Source organism: Ambystoma mexicanum, chromosome 12 (genome assembly GCF_040938575.1).
Source record: "Ambystoma mexicanum isolate Mex_15411 chromosome 12, UKY_AmexF1_1, whole genome shotgun sequence".
Lineage (NCBI taxonomy): Eukaryota > Metazoa > Chordata > Amphibia > Caudata > Ambystomatidae > Ambystoma > Ambystoma mexicanum.
Window position 1 is genome coordinate 260829120 of NC_090936.1, and position 19176 is coordinate 260848295.

Consider the following 19176-nt stretch of genomic DNA (forward strand, 5'->3'; position numbering starts at 1 on the left):
GATATTTGGTGCTATTGAGTTGTTTTACCATTTTTATACAATAGTAATTAAAACAAATATTTGTAGTACCTTAAACCATTGAGCCCAGAAATGTTCCTGTAGGAAGAAAATGTTTTGAATGGAGTGTGGCCGAGCGAGAATGATGATGATAGATGTTTAGTAAGAGTCACGAGAAACGCATGTGTCTCCCACAGGTGCTCTTCTTCTCTGTGCTACATGTACATCAGGCCTGTGCGCATCCTTGAAGAAAACAGAAGCTGTTCCCAAGTACAGAACGTAGGAACGGTCCAGGAGAATTTGTTTTATCCTGCACTAATGTTGACAGCATGACTCCTACCAGACTCTGTTTCAACACGGGCACAGGTCCATCATTTGGAAGTGGGTTAGGGCTACCGCTGTCTAGTGAAGAGGGGTGCCACTTGGTCCCTGTCACTGTTGTGTGGGCGTGTGACCCCCTGGGCCCACACCGGCATTCACACGTGCGCAGGCATTCACACTTGAAGAACACACACGGGACGTGTGTTGCCTGCTCGGGTCCCGGACGCAACTGATGGCCAGGACCTTCTTTATTAACTACGCGCATGCGCCTACAGCGTAGTCACTACGCAACATCCCTCCTTTTTCCCCAAACAAGAAACAACCATAACTTTAACACGCAACAATAGCAACCTTTGACCTCACGAACAATTCTCAACCTGTTACGATGCTGAGTCCATGATAAAGTCCTGGAACCTCTGTGATGGCTTCCGCCCCGCATGGCTCGGGTACCTTCTGGACTCCTCTCGAGGTGTCTCCTGTGTCCCCAGATCTTCTGGAGGTCCCTCGTCCCTCAGTGGTGACCCTGGCCCGGGTCTGGGCATCTCGGACGGCACTGGAGGAGGTGCAGCCTTGATCCGCTTGAAGTACGACACATTGCGCCTGACTGTGCCCCTGGCATTGGCCGCGGTGATCATGGACCCCTTGACATGGGTCACGCCCAGCGGCTGGGCCTCATACGGGAGAGATAGTTTCCCTTCCAGCCTCCGATTCCGGACCAACTCTGTGTCCCCTACTTCAATCGACTTCTCCGGCAAGTTCCGGCGGGTGCTTTCCTGCTCATTTTGGATATCCCTCTGCACGCACACCCGGTTGTTGTCAATCACTCCAGGGCTGCACCCTTCCACTTCCGGTAGCAGTCCTCTGGGAGACCGCTTGAATAGGGCCTCGGCAGGCGCAACACCGGTGGACTGATGTGTGGTTGTGCGGTACTTACGCAGAAACTCTAAGAGGTTTCGGCGTAGCTCCTCTCCCCCATCCAGCGAGATTCTGAAGACCTTATTGAGTGTCCGCACGAAGCGCTCCACTTCCCCGTTTGCCCTGGGCCAGAGTGGGGTGACTTTCCGATGTTTGATCCCCCTCTCCTCACAGTATCGGGCAAACTGTTGCCCCTGGAATGGCGAGCCGTTGTCAGAACAAATCTCGGTGGGGAAACCGTGGGTGGCGAACATCTTCTCCAGGGCCAGAATGGTGTGGTGGCTGGCCGTGGATTCCACCGGCTCCACCTCGGGATACCGCGATCACTGGTCAACAACTGCAAGAAAGTACATTCCTCTGCCCCTGGAGCCGAAGTCGGCGTGCACCGTCCCGCACGGCTGCTCACTTCTTTCCATTGCCTGGATGGGCAGCCCTCTTTCCACTGGGCTAGCCACCTGGCACGGTACGCAAGCATGCACAAACTCGTCCACTCTACTCTCCAGGTCCGGCAACCACACCTTCAGTCTTAGGCATGCCTTTGTTTTTGCCGTCCCCCGGTGACCTTTATGGGCGAGTTGCAGCACTTTCCCCACCAAGGCCTGGGGGATCACGATCTGAGACCCTCTCAGCGGAAGGCCGTCTTCTGAAACTGACAGCTCGTTGCGCACCTTCCATAGTGCTTGGAGATCTCTTTGCGCCCCGCTCTCTCTTCTGGCATTGTTCGTGAGCACTTCACGCCACTCCCCGCTAGCCATGGCTTCCTTGATGACCAGGAATACTTCATCCACATTCGACACATCCACAATTTCTTGGCGCGCCAGGGCCACTGCCAGGGCTGCTTCCACCACGTACTTCACCATCTTAATGCAGTCCACCACTTCAGCTGAGTCTCGAGGTCGCCCTGCCCCCAGGTGACGGGACAGATAGTCCGCCGGATTGTGAGTGCCAGGGCGATACTGTAGCTTGACCCAATATTCAATAAGCGACAGCATCCATCTCTCGATGCGCGGTGGCGGCTTGGAGGAGGCGCCGGCCATAATCGGAATCAGTGGCTTGTGGTCAGTTATCACAACCACGGGCTTCCCCAGGATGTAGATCCTGAAGTGCTTGCAGCCCCACAGGATGGCTAGGGCCTCGTGCTCAATTTGTGAATACCGCTTCTCTGTCTCTGTAAGCACCTTACTGGCATAGGCGATGGGACGCATGGTTCCCTGTGGATCAGCCTGCATGAGCACCGCTCCTAACCCCACTGGGCTGGCGTCCACCACTATTTCCGATTCCCTGTCTGGGTTAAAATACGCCATGGTCTCTTAGACGCCATGGAGATCATTTTTGATCTCCACGAACGCCCTCTGCTCCTTCGACGTCCAGGCCCACGCCGCGTCATTCCTTGTCAGGGCCTGCAAAGGCTCAGACAGAGACGCCAGATCGCGAATGAATTGTCCACAGTAGTTGACCATGCCGAGGAAGCTCCTTATCTTGGCTGGTGACTCTAGCGGGGGCCGCCTCACGAATGTCCCTTACTTTCTCCGGATCAGGCGAGATACTCCCGCATGGAACACAAACCCGAAGAATTCTATTCGGTCCTTGAGAAATTCACATTTCTTTCGGTGCAGGGTCAACCCCAAGCTTTTTAGTCTCTCCAGTGCCCGTTCCAGTCTCTTTAGGTGTTCCGCCTCAGATTGAGCAAAGACTAAAATGTCATCTGACATATTGATCACCCCTTTTAGTCCTGCCAAGGCTCCCCGGATGGCGTTTTGGAAAACCTCTGCCGCTGACGAGACACCAAAGCAGAGCCTTTTAAACTGGTACAGCCCCTCATGAGTCGTAAAGGTGGTGATGTATCTCGACTCTGGGTGAAGTTCCAGCTGATGGTAGCCAGACCTCAGGTCCAGTTTGGAGAAGACCTTCGCTCCCTGCAGCTCACCGACGATTTCATCCAGCGTGGGCGTGAGGTGACGCTCTCTTTTGATGGCAATATTAGGCAGTCTCATGGGGGGAGATCTCTCTCCGCAGCAGGGGCCTCCCTCTGGAACAGCCTTCAACTCTCCCTTCCTAAATATCTTCCTTCTCAAGCACTTCGCTCTTCCGCCTCCAACTCCCTCTGGGTCAGCCGCTTCTCCAAGCAAAGAGTTGGGGGGAGATCTCTCTCCGCAGCAGGGGCCTCCCTCTGGAACAGCCTTCCTGCCTCCCTAAAACTTGAGGAGAACCATCTCCGGTTCCGGAAGCACCTCAAAACCTTCCTCTTTGCTTCTGCTTTCTCTCTCCCTCTCCCCTGCTAAATCACTGAAACTGTACTGAATCAGCAACTGGGCCACTCACCAATCTCGGTCCTTGGCCCAGCCACTCTCTCCTGCACTGCCTCCCTGGCAACCCCTGCACTGCGGGACTGTCTCTGTATCCCTACAGCCCCCCTTCCCAGCACTTGTCTGCACTTATCTTGCACTTGCCACCAGCTGGCCCTTATTATTTATCCTGTTCATTACTAACCCTGTACTGCACTTTCCCCTCTCCCTTTCCCCCTTGCACTTTTCCCGTCCCCCCCTACCCATGCACTTGCGCGATCTGAATGACACCTGGCCTAGTAGGATCGTTCTCTGTCTCCTCTTGTTCCCCCCTCCCTGCCTCATCGCGCCTTGAAACACTTGTGTATAGGCGCGTTACAAATGCCATATCATATCATATTATATCACGCAGATGCGGACAGCCCCTGGTTGTTTGGGCTTCGGGGCAACGACAATTGGGGAGACCCATGGGGTTGGGCCTTCCACCCTCTCAATAATGTCCAGGTCGATGAGCGACTGAAGTTCCTTCTCCACCTGTGCCCTCAGGTGGAAGGGTATTATGCGGTGCTTGAGGGCTGTCGGCCTCACAGATCCATCAATGTGAATCCTGATGCGGTCACCCTTCAGTTTTCCGACCCCCTGAAAGATGTCATCAAAACGCTGCAGGAGGCGATCAATGTCAGTGTGATATACTGCCAGCGTGAAATGTACAATGTCAAGGGCCTCAGAAGCAGCACAACTCAGGAGGGAGTGCGGGCTCACACTCGTCACAAAGAACCTTGCCTTAATCTTGTTAGGCCCATGCGACACCAGAGCCACAAACACTCCCCGAATCAGTAGCGGCATATCTCCACCGAAAGAGTATATCCGGGCCTTCGACTCTGCCAGCTTGGGAGGGCCTGGGAGTGCCTCATAGTGTTCTACCGCTAGCACACAGACTGATGCTCCTGTGTCTATCAAAACGGGGGTGGGGATCCCATCCCCGATGTTCACTGTGCACGTCTGTTGTCTGCTTCCTCTGGACCCTGTCGCAATGCTTGAAATGAAAAAGATCTCCTCCTCCTCTTCTTCCTCCTCAGCAATGTCCAGATCCTGCATGCCTTGCTCAACCGACGACACGCCCCTCACTCTCCGGGCACCACTCCCACTTGCTCTCGCTGGCCCCCTCGACACCGCCACTGGGGTAGAGGCCCTGCACACCCTTGCATAGTGTCCTGGTGTGCAATACCGGCCACAGATCCTCGTCTTTGCTGGGCATTCCCCTACATGAGGCAGGTCATACCCGCAATATGGGCAAGACTGCGGAGTGCCAGGCGCAGAGGGACTGTCCACCCTCCTAGGTGTCCATCGCGCCCTCCCTGGAGCAGAACGCCCAATGGCAAAAGCGTCCTCGCCCTTCCCCGGGTGCATAGCAGCGTCCATTTTCGCCCCTCTGGTCTCCGCCAGTTCGTATGCCCTCCCTGTGTCGAGAATCTGTTGCAGCGTCAGGCCCGGCTCCCTTAGCACCTGCCTTCTTAGCTTCCCCGAGCTGCACCATTGCAGCAGCTGGTTCCGTACCATCTCCTCCTCATTCACCCACCTGCAGGTACTTGCGAGGTGTCTCAGCCGTGCACAGAACAGGTCCAGCGACTCCTCCCTTGCTGCTTCTCTGCACACATTACAAATCTGTCGAAATCAACATTAGCCATGGGGAGGAAGTGGTCTTGAAGAGCCTGTTTCACTGCATCATAGGTAACCACCGGAAGATTTAGAGAGTCATAGATCCTGTGGATCTCAGTGCCCGCTGAGTACACCATTATAGCAACCTTCGCATCATCATCCGTCTCCCCTGATGCCCTGAAAAACATTTCCAACTTCTTAACCCATAGAAGCCATTTCGGCCCTAGCTTTGATGGTGGGCCTGTAGTGTCAAATACGGGCATATGTGCAAGGGTGCTGTGCATTATGCGTGGACAGGCGCATGGGCTCCCTCTTCTTCCCCTTCCTCACCCATGATGACCATGGGTTGAAGGGTATCTCTGCCAGACCACTCCTTAAACGTTTGCACAGGCTACCCAGCCACAGGATGGGTGTTGAGGCACCAAGACACAGGATGAATAAATTCTGGGCCTGCGGCAGTGGATGGAGACACCTCCAGCTGTCTCAAAATGTCTTCCTGGGGTTTATTTTTTTTTTTTAAGCCACGGCCCCTCAGAGAGAAAGTGACATGGAAAGTCCAAAAATTGTTACTTATGGAAAGAGGATCGCAGCTGGCGCACGAGCACCCGCCTGGGCCGCAACCGCTGCGATCCGCGTGTTACCCAAGATAGCCGCCGGCCATGTGCGTAGGTACGTGACGAAATGAGGAAAAAAAGACACTATCTCCGACCCGACCTGAGCAATGTCTCGTCTCCCCGTCGTTGCTGCTCCTCGTCGCTAGTGTTGTGTGGGCGTGTGACCCCCTGGGCCCACACCGGCATTCACACGTGCGCAGGCATTCACACTTGAAGAACACACACGGGACGCGTGTTGCCTGCTCGGGTCCCGGCCGCAACTGATGGCCGGGACCTTCTTTATTAACTACCCGAATGCGCGAGCCTCGTTATGGGCCACGCATGCGCCTAGAGCATAGTCACTACGCAACAGTGACCATAGTTTTCCTGTTGACAGGGGCCTCTGTGAATATGCTCTGCATTTATACCACTTTCCGAGTCCCACCAATGCAGAGCAAACTCCTCGATTCTCATTGTCTATGCACATTTTTTATAGGAAACATATAGGGGAAATAAGGATAGCCTTATTTGCACAAGCACATCCAGCTGCCATTGAGGGATGTCTCCGTTTTTAATATGCACCCATATCATCTGGATGTGTACATTTATAGACTTCATGCCTACCAAACTGGGCAATGCTGGGTGCTAAAGGTTTACAGATTAAGTTAAAGGCCTGAGTGAAGTGATGGCTTTATGGCAGTCTCCAGTTCCTTTAACATCCGGCATAGCCTGCTCTACCGGGCAGTAAAGCTATTAGCACTGGGGGAATCCTCTAAGGTGCAATTTCTTTCAATGTGGGAAGATTGTTTCCATTTCAAAGGCAACATGCTTGGCGCACAATCAAGATTCCTGCATTGAAGAAAAATGAAAAACATTTCTGTTATGAAAACTGATAGAAGGAGGGGGCCCTTCATTTGTGACAGAGCTTCCTACTCCCATGGTGTTTATATCGTGGGCCTAACTATAACACCTTGTGAGGGAAGAAATCCTTTCTGGTAGTACAGACGCTGATGTTGCCGCCATCTCAGACTTGCAGGTAAGTGGTAATCGATGGGAGGTGTGTCAATCCTTTCCTTTGGCTCAGAACAGACAGTTACACTAGTGGTTATTGGCCAGGTTTCAAGCACACGGGACCGTGAGCAAGAACCTGCAGTGTGCTAATTGATGTGGCAGACGGGACCTTGCACCCTCTTCTATAATACTGCGTTCCCTAGCGGGCAAGCTACAGTGTGGAGTAGCGGCACATTTGTATTCTGGTCATCAGTCTTTAAAAGAGGAGTCCCCTTCCGTAATGAAAAGGGTTTATAGGAGGTTTACTGTATTTTTTCCTTTTATTATATTTCCTTTTACAAAACTATGTTACCACATGAGCATTTGACAGTGTCATAATCTGATATTGAGAAAACTAAGAGGCGACATTACAGTTTACATTTCTAATATTTAAAAAAAACAAGATAATTCACAAATAAGCACCTTTTTTATTCCCTGATATTCTACTACTTCTAATGCTCTTGGGTTATGAAATAAAGGTTTAAAAAACCCATGTGTTTTCTGCAATAAATGCATTATATGTTAATACAGTATCTATTCTTTATGATATGCACCAGATAATATTTTGCAACCCCGATTATTCCCTTGAGAGAGACACGTCATTATCAATGTACAAAAAGATCTTATAAGTAATTTGATATCAACCGTGTTTGTTTCTAGGGCACACGTCATCTGACAAGAACCCAGGTGTCCAGTTACTCATATCTCATGAAAATCAAAAGTTGACCATTTTGTTAAAACACTTAAAAAATATTGTAAGTACAAAAGCATGTGTGGGTCTACTAAATCTTCTGATACATGTTTAAATGGCTGTTCTGCCTGATAAGCAAATAGCTAGTGTGCTGTTTTTATTGGAGTGTGTTATGTGATTAGGGTTGAATATATTTCCCCTGATTTGTTTTTCTTCACTTCAATGGTTGACTTCTGAACTCTTCCACAATTAAGCGTCATTAGCACCCAGCATATGTGCACTTCACCCAATCAAAATCCAGGGAATGTGGGTTGAATCAAAAGGTTTCTCACGCATTCCACCTACTTGCATCTGTCCCCTGGTGACCTCCCTGGCTCTGCTAACTACCAGGCCCTCTTTCATATTACGTTTCTCTGTCCCTTCCTCTAGCGATGATTCCCTATTCTACCCCCTAAAATTTTGCGCACGTTTATGTTTCTCCTTTTAGCTTATCTGCCTCCTCCGGTTGACTACTGCCTTCACTGTATGTCGGCAGGAATTAGAAAATGGACTCTGCTGCCAAGTGCCTTTTAATATTGCACGGTGGCCATCTTGATTGTAGTTCATGGAGTACCAGAAGTAATACACCTCTGCTTCAATACATGATGTTTTTGCTATTTGTAATATTAATATTTGTTGACAGAATATTTAGACATGGTATTTTCTTATCTGCACAATACATAATGAATCCTTTAAACATATATTGTGAAATGCCCGTTTATGTGGTTTATGGTCGTCGCCGCCCGGTTTTCGAAAATGTTGCCTTTCTGTAACTGTGTTTATCAAAGAACAATGCGCTTGAACCTTTTTTCAGCATCTGCTGTATGGCTCTGCACCAAGCACATATGTAGAAGTCCACCTTTTACCAGATCCTGATGAAATGAGTAGAAGAAAAACGAAAGTTGTTCCAAAATCCAACAACCCGACCTACAATGAGATAGTAAGTATTTAATAAAAACAATATATGTTGTTGTCCATTACCATGGGAGCACTCTGATACTGGGGCCAATTCACAAAGCTCACATGGCTCAGGGTTAATGTGCACCTTGCATTCCTATAGGCCATTTATAATTCACAGCAGGGTTTGCTTGCACGGGCAAGGGAACTATAACCAAGCCTCTCCATGCATAACATAAGGTATGCAGTGGCTGACTAACCCCTCGCACAATGGTGTCTTGGGTCAGCCCCCTACCCATGTCTGGTTGTATGGACCCGTCACTCCAAATTATATGTTTACATTTTCACCTTCATTTCAGAGGTGAATGAGGTCTGAAGAAAACCCTAGCAGCATTGCGCTTATGCCTTCATTTGGCTACCGACTGGAGAAATAAGACACACGGGAAAGAGTGGCAGGAATGTCCCAGATCAGTGTGCGTCACAGTGTAATCTGTGTACACTTTGATGTCTGACATCCAATCACGTGGCAAGCTGCAGGACCACTGTTTGATGGGCTTCACAAGGCGATGTTTTTCTAAATGGTCAGGCTGCAAGACTCTGAACTCAATGACGTTTATAGTTTGCTCAGCCTGGAAGAGCCAGATTGTTCGCATTGCGGTGTTCCTACCACAATGCAACTAAGCTTTTGCAACCTTGATTTGGGTATTTGCTGAACAATATTCTAATATTGTATATAAATCAAATACGGTAACCCGTTATTGAAAATATTTCTTTTGAAAGTCTGTAGTTTGGTCGACCACTTTTGGTCGATTTGACCAAATACATATACATTTATGTGTGTATGTGGTGGTAAAGGAGTAGAGCAGTTGGTGTAAAGGGGGAGGGGTGTCGACGCATGTGCTAGGAAAGGAGAGTGTGGGGGGACGCCATAACAAAGAAAGGTCGAATTGAGGTTGAGCAAACTGCAGACTTTCTAAAGAAAGTCTTTGAAAACACAAAGAACAATGATGTCTGAAAACTGCTGCATCCAGTTTTATATCCAGAGTTTTTCCCACAAGTGCTGGGCGGGGAGAGGGTCCCGTACATGTCATACAAATATTTGAATGTCAAAGACTAGCATATTTGGTGGATATTAAGTCCATGGTCTTGTTGCATTAAATCCCAACCTAATTAGGCGCATTGGCTCGTCGTTTCTAAACATGTTTGCTGCATCCATATTATTGTCCAGTCGGATGATGATCTAGGTTTCTGAGTGACATGGTAATGATTATATAGGTGAAATTATGAAAACATCAAATGTGGGGGGTATCTCGGAGAGGAATTCTATTGCAACATGTTGTATAATAGTTGTAAGGATGACAGGCGGCGTCTTAGTTATTGTGATGTCCTTATTCAGCATACGACATCAGTTGTCACATATAGATGTGTATGTGGGGAAATCCAACTGGGCAACGTGCCTCTTAACTAATGTGTTGCAGCTGGGAGGCTGTCTTGTCTCTTGTTAGGCTGAGGACCTAATTCTCGGAGGAGCTGGGAGGACACGTCCTCACGCGTCCTCTGCTGCTCCCGTAATGCGCGCCGAGCACGCGGGGGCGGCCCTAGTGGCCGCGGCCGAGATCTCGCGAGAGTTGCGGCTCTCGCGATATCTCTACACACCTCCCCCTGATAATGCAAAGGCAGTTCATTGCAATACATAGTCATTGTATCTCACCAGTCTTCTGTGTTCTCTTCTTGGCCGGTCACTTTTCTCGCTGTGGGCATCCTGATGTTCCAGTTCTCGTTCTGCTGTGGGTGCATCCGATTCCATCTCTGTTTCTTCCCTTTCTCTGTCATCATTCTCTGGCTCACGTTCTTCTTCTCGCTTGTAGTCCATTCCTCCTTCCGCTTCTGATCTCTCCGGGGTCCTTGCTCTCTCTTGTCTCCTCTGGAATAGGGCTACTCTTTCCAGGTTCCAAGTGCGCCCGTCTTCGGTGCGGACGTGGTTGGTTCCTCTGTGAATCACTTTTATGGGTCTGCTGAACTGAGAGCCCGTGATTTTATCCTTTGTCGGTAGTCGTATTTTGATCCAATCTCCCTCTCTAACGTCTGACGCTTGTTTAGTCCTTCTTCTTCTGTCACTCCATGTTTTCATGCGTGCTTTGCTGTTTTCAATTCTCCACACCACCTCTGACATGTCTACTTCTTCATCTTCTCTTACTTTGGTCAACCATGGTGGTATAAGCGTTGAAGCTGCTCTCCTCCCTCTCAACATTCGAAACGGGGATATTTGAGTGATCCCGTTGGGAGTAAGCCTGTGGGCCGCTATGGCCTCTTTAGTTGTTTTGAGCGGGTCCATTCCGGAAGCGGTTGCTAGCTGGATAGCACCTTTTATAAACCTGTTGGCTCTCTCTACCAGCCCATTGGCTTGGGGATGATCCAAAGCTGCTTTCTTCTGGTGTATGTGGTGCTTTCTCAGGAATTGTTCCATGTCCCTTGAAATTAGTTGTACTCCATTGTCTGTTACTACTTCGTTGGGGAGTCCTTCCCTTTGAAAAATTTCGGTGAGGACTTCGATTACTGTCACGGTGGTGATGTTTGGATCAAACTCAGCCTCAACCCACTTTGATAAGTAGTCCACTAGCACTATGCCATAGCGATGTTCAGGCGCCATCGCCTCCAAGGGTCCTATAAAGTCTATACCTACTTTTGACCACACCGCTTCTGGTACTTCTGTGGGAATCAGAGGCGCCTGTCTGACCTTTAAGCGCTTGTCACTGTTGAGGCATTCATGACATCTCTCTATCATGGTGCGAATCTTTTGATCCATGGACGGCCACCAGTAGGCTTCTCTCACTCTGCGACGGGTCATAGTGTTCCCTAGGTGGCCCGCATGGGCTCTGCAGAGAATGGTCTTCCTCATACCTACGGGTGGGATTATCTGGTCCATTTTCAATATTATTCCATCGGTTTCTGATATCTCATCTGCCACCTTCCAATAGGGCCTCATGCCTTCTGGCATCGCTTTTTCATTCGGCCACCCTTCCTTGATCCACTCTCGTATTCTCGCCATGGTTGGGTCCTTTCCGTCTTCTTCCAACCAGTGCTTCTCACTGAGTTCCAAGTAGTCTGGTGCTTTGAGATCTGTGATGGATGCCACGATGCATTCCTCTTGTAGAAATGTGGTGGCCTTGTCTTTACCCTCTGGCAATCTTGACATGCAGTCTGCCTGCGAATTCTTCCATCCTGAGATGTGCTGTACCTCAAACGTGTACTCCTGCAGTTTGGCTGCTATGCGTGCCAATCTGGGTGTTGACACTTTACTGCCTCCTGGGCTGAGCATGTGGATGAGGGGTTTATGGTCGGTTACCAACCTAAATTTTGTGCCCCACACATGTGTTCTGAAATGTTCTACCGCCCATGCACACGCTAACATTTCCTTTTCTATGGTGGAGTAGTTCTGTTCGGCCGAGGATAAAGCTTTCGAGGCAAAGGCTACCACATGTTCCGTGTCACCTTTCTTCTGCGTTAGGACAGCTCCTAATCCGTACGCACTGGCGTCTGTGGTGATGACTGTACCCCATTCGGGGTTAAATGGTTGTAGACACGGCGCTTCCATTATGTGGCGTTTTATGCTTTCTACCGCTTTCTTTTGGGGTTCTTGCCACGAGTACTCTGACCCTTTTTTGAGGAGTTCGCGGAGGGGTGCTGAGGTTTCCGAGAACTTGGGGATAAATTTTGCATAGTACTCCGCCAGTCCAAGGAATGACCTTACTTCATGTTTGCTGGTGGGTTCCGGTGCTTTAATTATGGCTTGCATTAAATTTTGTTTGGGACTTATCCCTTGCTCGGATATTTTGTACCCTAAGTACTCAACTTCTTTCGCTTTGAATACGCATTTCTCGTAGCGTAACCTCACCTCCGCTTCTTGCAGCTTAGTTAGGACTGTTCTCAATGTGGCATCGTGTGTCTGTTCATCCCTTGCATAGACAAGGATGTCATCCTGAAAATAGGCCACGTTTTTGACTTTCCGTAGTAGGACATCCATCATTCGTTGAAAAGCCGATGCAGCAGAAGATAAGTCGAATGGCATCTTGGTGAACTGATAGGTGCCAAACGGAGTGATGAATGCTGTGAGGGGTTTGGATTCCTTGTGCAATTGTATTTGATGGTACGCGTTTCTCATATCCAGTTTTGAGAATATTTTGGCTTCTTTCATCATAAGAATCAGTTCATTTATGCTCGGTAGCGGGTAACTGTCCGTAATGACCTCCAAGTTTAAACTGCGAAGGTCAATGCAAACCCTTAGCTCTTGTGAGTTGGGTTTCTTTATGAGCACGACTGGGCTCAGCCACTCCGAAGCTTCAATTTCTTCAATGACGCCATCCATCCTCATTTTGTCCAATTGACTCCTGAGTGTGTCTCTCGCGGTTGCTGGTACTGGTCTCACGCGATGTTTGACTGGGACCGCATTCCTTTTGAGCATTATTTTGTGGACGAAGCCTTTGATATGTCCCGGCTCCTCCAAGAAGAGTTTAGGATAATCACATTTGACTATTGGCATACTCCTCCCGCAGACAGAGAGTACCTGATCTTCTGTGCTGGGATCCAGTTTGATTTTCAATTTATCTTGGTCGTCCCATCCTAATACTGCCGGGCCTTCTTGGCTGAAATATACTCTGGTGGTGGTTTCTCTTCCTGTAAACTCCACCTTCCCATTGATATAGTCCAGTAGGTTAACTGACGCCCCTCCAAAAACAGTGGGTTTGTGCCGTGTGGTGAGCACTCGAACCTTTTCCGTCCCCAACATTTCTTTGTATTGTATATGGTAAATGGTATTATGGTGAGGTCTGAACCTGAGTCCGCCATGACTTTTGTTTCCACCCCGTCGATTTTGATTATGCAATGGGGTTTTTCTCTTCTGGCCCGTGTACTGTTCACCATGATGACTGTGGGTCTCCCTTCATCTTCCGAGGACGAATCTCTCTCCGTGTTGCGATCCATGTTGACGTTTGTGACTTTCTTGTTTCTCCACCGACACACAATTGAGAAATGGCCAATACGTTTGCAGATAGAGCACTCTTTATCTCTGGCTCGGCACTCCCTGTCAAACGCCAAATGTTTAGTGCTTGTACACCTGTGGCATTTCAGTGGTTCTTTCTTGCTCCATTTTTCTTCTTTCGTGTTTGATACCTGTCTCTCTTTCTTCGGGCGAAACGCCACTGCTTGTATTTCAGTGGAAATATGGCTTCCCGTGAGTTCTTTTCGTCTCCCAGCTGTTTCTTCGACTGCTCTGGCAATCTCAATTGCTTTCTCTAGCAGCAGTTCCTTCTCCATAATGAATTTATCTTGCACTTTCCTGCTGTTGGTGTGAACCACCAGCATGTCGCAGATGAGGCTCTCGGCATTGTCACCAAAGCTGCACAGCGCTGCCAATTCCCACAGCTTGGTAACGTAGTCCTCAAGGGGTTCCGAGGCTTCTTGTTTGCGGCTATAGAAACGTATTCTGTGCAGAACCGTGTTCTCTTTACTGGCAAACCTTTTTACAATTCTTCTTACAGCTTCCTTGAAGACGTCATCGTTGTCACCAACCACCGGGCTCGGGGTGAGACTTTCAAACACCCTCTGTCCTTCTACACCTAGGGCGTTAAGTAACATTGCCCTGCGCCGTGCCGCCGAGAATCCTGCACCGCCCACAGCCTCTACGTACGTCGTAAATAAGGGTTGCCATTGCGGCTACGGGATGGCAGGTCTACCTGGAGTTTGTAGGAAGGGCGGTGGTGGTGTCGCGCCTTGCATGGCTCACGTGGGTTGTAGCGGTGATCCTCGTCGCCAATTTATGTTGTATAATAGTTGTAAGGATGACAGGAGGCATCTTAGTTATTGTGATGTCCTTTATTCAGCATACAACATCAGTTGTCACATATAGATGTATATGTGGGGAAATCCAACTGGGCAACGTGCCTCTTAACTAATGTGTTGCAGCTGGGAGGCTGTCTTGTCTCTTGTTAGGCTGAGGGCCTAATTCTCGGAGGAGCTGGGAGGACATGTCCTCACGCGTCCTCTGCTGCTCCCGTAATGCTCGCCGAGCGCGCAGGGCGGCCCTAGTGGCCGCGGCCGAGATCTCGCGAGAGTTGCGGCTTTCGCGATATCTCTACACAACAATATATTGTTCATATATGCAATAACAGGATATATCCCAGCCAAATGTTATACTTGATAATACATTTCATTTCCATCTTAATTACATAGTCTCATGGTATGAAACCCACGGAGTCAACCAATCACTGTAGTGTCTGCAGATGCTGTTAAATACAAATAATCGCTCATCATTTCAACATGAAACACATTTCAATGTCAAATACTCATTACTAATTCATCAACACATTTGTTTCATAAACTGGCAATAACATAGTACAACTACTAGAAAAAATAACATCTGATCAATGCATTAAAATCAAACATTAATAGAACAAATTATGGAACAGGGGTCATCAGAAACACGCTGCCGTACTTAATCTTTCAAGAATAGGTGCAGACCATCATTGATGTTAAATCCTTTACATGGTGTCAAGAAGCCATGCAGGATCGAGTCAGGAATTTAGTTCACTAAGGTTTATTTAGCACTATGTACAATGTTGGGCAACTCAAAAGGTGTCAGAATGGCAAAATAAAGTCTTCTTTATTTGAAAGGTTTTTAGATAAATCTTTCCAGGTCCCGGCCCCACTTTGCACCCTTTACTGATCTCTTTTTCGCTGTGCAGTCTCTCCTGGAAGACCACACGTTATGTAGCAGTGCTCAAGTGTTGCAGATATTCATGTTAGAGTTCTGGGCTCTTTTGCAGCAAGTCCTACAGTGTCTAGAAGAGATCAGATAGGAGACGTGGGTCACTAGATTCCTGGTATGGCTCTGGCTCTCCTCTCTATCACAGGGACTTGAACCTGCAACCACCCAAAAGGGCTTGCTGCTAGACCTCACTTCTAGCACTAGAGCTGGCTGTCAACTAAGCTCCTCAATGATTTGCCATATGTTTTTACCTCCTCCCGCTACTCCGAAGCAACGCATAGACTTGATTTGCCATACCCGCTGGCTTTAATCTCCAAAGGACTTACACCACCAACCGCCATGTTTTCCTCCTTGCAACTTCCCTGCCCTACCTTCACAAGAAGATGTATCTCTCTCTGTTTCCCATGTTCTTGACTTCCTTCTTCTCCTAGGTTCTCTCACCTCCTCCTAGATGTTCTTCACCATCATCTGCTTTCTCCCCCTCCTTATCCTTAGCCATCTTTTGCAACTCCACCTCCTACTGCAATTTTGCCCCTTCTGCCCTCCACCTGTACACCAAATCCTCCTGCACCTATAACTCCTCCTTCACCTGCATCCCCTCTTGTATCACCACCACTTTGTGTATCATCACCTGCTCCTCTACCTCTAATTCCTTCTGCACCTCCACCTCTTCACTGCTCATTGTTCCAGTACTCAAAATGTCCACCCTATCTGCTTCTCTGCTTGGGATTTTATAGGGGGGGGGGGTGCCTTCCTTTGGGCTGTGCTTCTTCCTATTTATCACCCCAGTGTACGATAACTAGTTTGTATTTGTGATTGGCAATGTAGTAAGGATTTGAGGGATTCAGGTATGTTTAATGATCACTCGCTTCAAGTTTCATGATGCAGACTGAGCCTTTAAAGGCTGGACGGCCATCTTGGAATCCGTACGTTGGCGCATGAACATAGGCAGGAGCGGAGTTCACAGAATGAAGTTGATGAGACTAGAAGTATTCTACATCCCACCGTGGTTGTGGGGTTAATGTCTTGCTGAAGAAAAATCTATGTAAACTCTGCCCATTATCTATAAATAAACTGCGGGTTCACTGTGACTTGGGACGTGGCATTCAAATCCACAACTTGGTTCCATAAAAGGCTAGCGTGATAGTGGATTTAATGTGAAGGTCAACTGCTCCTAGAGCTGTGGGAGCGGGAGGGGGAAAGGGGCAGAGGATTCTCCCCAGTCCTCCCAGAGCCCTGACATCATATGTTCCCTGCGTTGCCTCCTTACAGCCAGCCTAAAGGCTGGATAGGGCACATTGTCACATTCCTAAATAGATAATTACCTGCACCTTTCTCCTCACCGCTTATTTTTGTCATAATCCTCTGGGCACCAAAGAACTTAATGGAACTCGTACATCATAACTTTATTCAGCCATAAGGCCATCACAGTGCACATGTACATCATAAACATGACACATCTCATATGACATTAATTACAGCTCAAACCGCCAAGCCATATCACAAAATCTGCCGAATTGCATCCCCATGCACAATCTGGAATGATGGATCCATTTGGGTCTACTAAGGTGTCCATGTGTACAACCCTCCCGCCCCCATTAATGGCTCCCTCAAATAATTTCACCAGTGGGACTATATTGGCCCCATGTAGCCTGGGATGCTGAATCTTTGTTTCTTTGAGCGAGGTATTATTATGGTAGGGGGATGCACGAATTTCAATGATGTAAGGAACGCATGGTGGCAACAGTAAAGACAGACACATGTGATCACAGTTCAAGGGTGTTCATTGAACTTTATAATGGGTGACATGAATGCCTAATCTAAACCTATATCTAAGATGGGAGCACGCTACAACGATCAAATTATAATAAGGCAGTCCTAGTGGTGCCTTGTCAATATAAAAAGGACCTATACTAAAAACAAAAAATTGCCTAATCTTACTTCTAAATTACAAAAAGAGTGTGGGATAATGTTCATCAGAAAAGAAAGAAGTGTTCACCAAATGATAAGTCAGGATGGTATGGCTGGGTCTCCCTTCCCCACGTTTGAAGCACGGGACAAGGCAGGACTATCGAGCACAGCACACTCCTTGGCCTCGTCAGCACGAGGTTCACAGTTCCAGTTCAACGATATCAAAACCTACAGACGCAAAGTCTCTTGCCTTAGAAGCCCTGTGGTGTTTCACAATGACAAACAAAAATTCTCTCTGTGATCTTGCACCTTGGGCAATTGCCCTTCGCCCCCAGGATCTCCCTCTGTCAGCTTGGATCCTCCTCACAGTTTGGGGATCCTTCTGTCGGGTTCACTACTCCCTTTCAAGTGCAGCTTACAATTTTCTAGAGTCCCAATGTCCTTTTGAACAACTTCTCACTGTGGACAACCCTTGGCCGGATTCACTCTTGTTGACCCAATGTTCACGAGTGTATTAGTTTCCACCTTGCAGGTTGGGCCTCCCTCCGCCAGGTTCACTACGGCCTTTCTTCGATAACCCTCTGTCAGGTTCATTCTTGCCACAATACATAAGACCCCTTAGGTTCTTCCGTTTTCCTAAGTTTGGATCTCAGCCCCCAGTCAGGCTTTCGTTAAAGCCCCCAGTCAGGCTTCTCACAGGTGAATATTGTAAAAGAGAAGTACAAAGGTTGGTAAGGGAGTTGTCCCCGAGTTCTGTGAAGCTGAGCTGTTTAGCTGGAAAGTGTTTCAGCCATGTTTAAGTGTGTGAAGACAGCAAGGGCAGCCTATGAAAGTAACTAAGATGGAATTTTGCGAATATCTGTTTGTTCGACAATTGTGAAGACGGGTGAGGGTAGCCTCGAAAGAATCCCTAGAAGAGAACTGTAATGCATATTGAACTGACATTGAAATAGGTGAGGGAAGCTTAACAGATTGTTGAGAATTCTTTGAACTGTCAATAACTACCCACCTTGAAGGAACTTTGTAAGAACCCCATGAACTGAACTTGGGGAAGGGAGTTGTGAGCCACTTTTATTGCCATTTTGACATTATTTTAATACAGTCTTTAATTTCATATATTTTGCCACACTTAGTTATTGTGAAACGTGATGGCAAGTACAGGTTTCTGACACAGACTTTTTCCTTTAACTGACTAACTTGAACCATGTTGTTTTACTTTGGTTGAGTCTACTCCCATTATAGAATTAGGGCAAGTTAGGAAGTCTCCAACCCCAGTCAAACTTAATAAAGGTGTTGAAACGTGTACCTTTGTGTCTGTGTCCTTACTTGTGATACCATGCCTGCCTCACACTAAGAACTATGGGAATAAACAAGAAGTTATAATTATACTTTTAAAGATCGAAGTAATTGCCAAAGCCAAAAGAGGGTGATAGTAAAAGAGGTTAAGAAGAACCAATATTGCCAAAGCCAAGAGAAGGCAATGCTAAAGCAATTTGACAAGAACCATCATTGCCAAAATCACGAGAGGGTAATTCAGAAACATGCAAAGTATAACCTATATTGCGAAAGAGAGAAAGAGGCAATAGTTGTAAAAGTCCCAAACCGGCTTTGTCTAAACCAAAGAGAAGCAAGCGTAATAGGAAGCCATTCTCAGCTCTTGGTTGACGTAAGAGTGGGAAAAAAAGAGTGGCAGGAGAGCAGCCCTCCTGATAGAAAGTATTCAGTAGGAGAGTAGTTGCATGTAGCATTCACAAGTGTGGAACAAGCAGCACCAATGTGTTTCAAGTCTTCCCAGAAGAAGTAGTCAATACTGTTGTTGAAAGTCAAAATACTTTGCTAAATTGTTTGAAGTAAACTTTTACCACTGAAGTACTTGTATTAGAGTTAGGAGCTTTTGAGTCTTGGCAGGCAAGTATACCAGGGCAGGGACTTTGTAGTGGTAGTCCTGCCAGGTGAATGGACCAGGAAGAAGTATTGAAGTACTGTGTTTTGGTTAAAGACTGTGAAGAAGAAGTGGCAAGAACACTAAAATACTTAGTGAACTGTTGTGGAATC

At 47.8% G+C, this 19176-nt stretch overlaps 1 protein-coding gene across 1 annotated transcript in view; it reads left to right on the top strand.

Annotated features, from left to right (window-relative positions):
• The window catches only part of PIK3C2G (phosphatidylinositol-4-phosphate 3-kinase catalytic subunit type 2 gamma), a 3221975-nt gene that overhangs the window by 3165475 nt on the left and 37324 nt on the right, over positions 1-19176 (top strand). Inside the window, exons 31-32 of the mRNA XM_069628394.1 lie at positions 7481-7575; positions 8365-8490. Of these exons, the coding sequence (XP_069484495.1) occupies positions 7481-7575; positions 8365-8490 (221 nt within the window). The remainder of the gene's footprint in view (positions 1-7480; positions 7576-8364; positions 8491-19176) is intronic.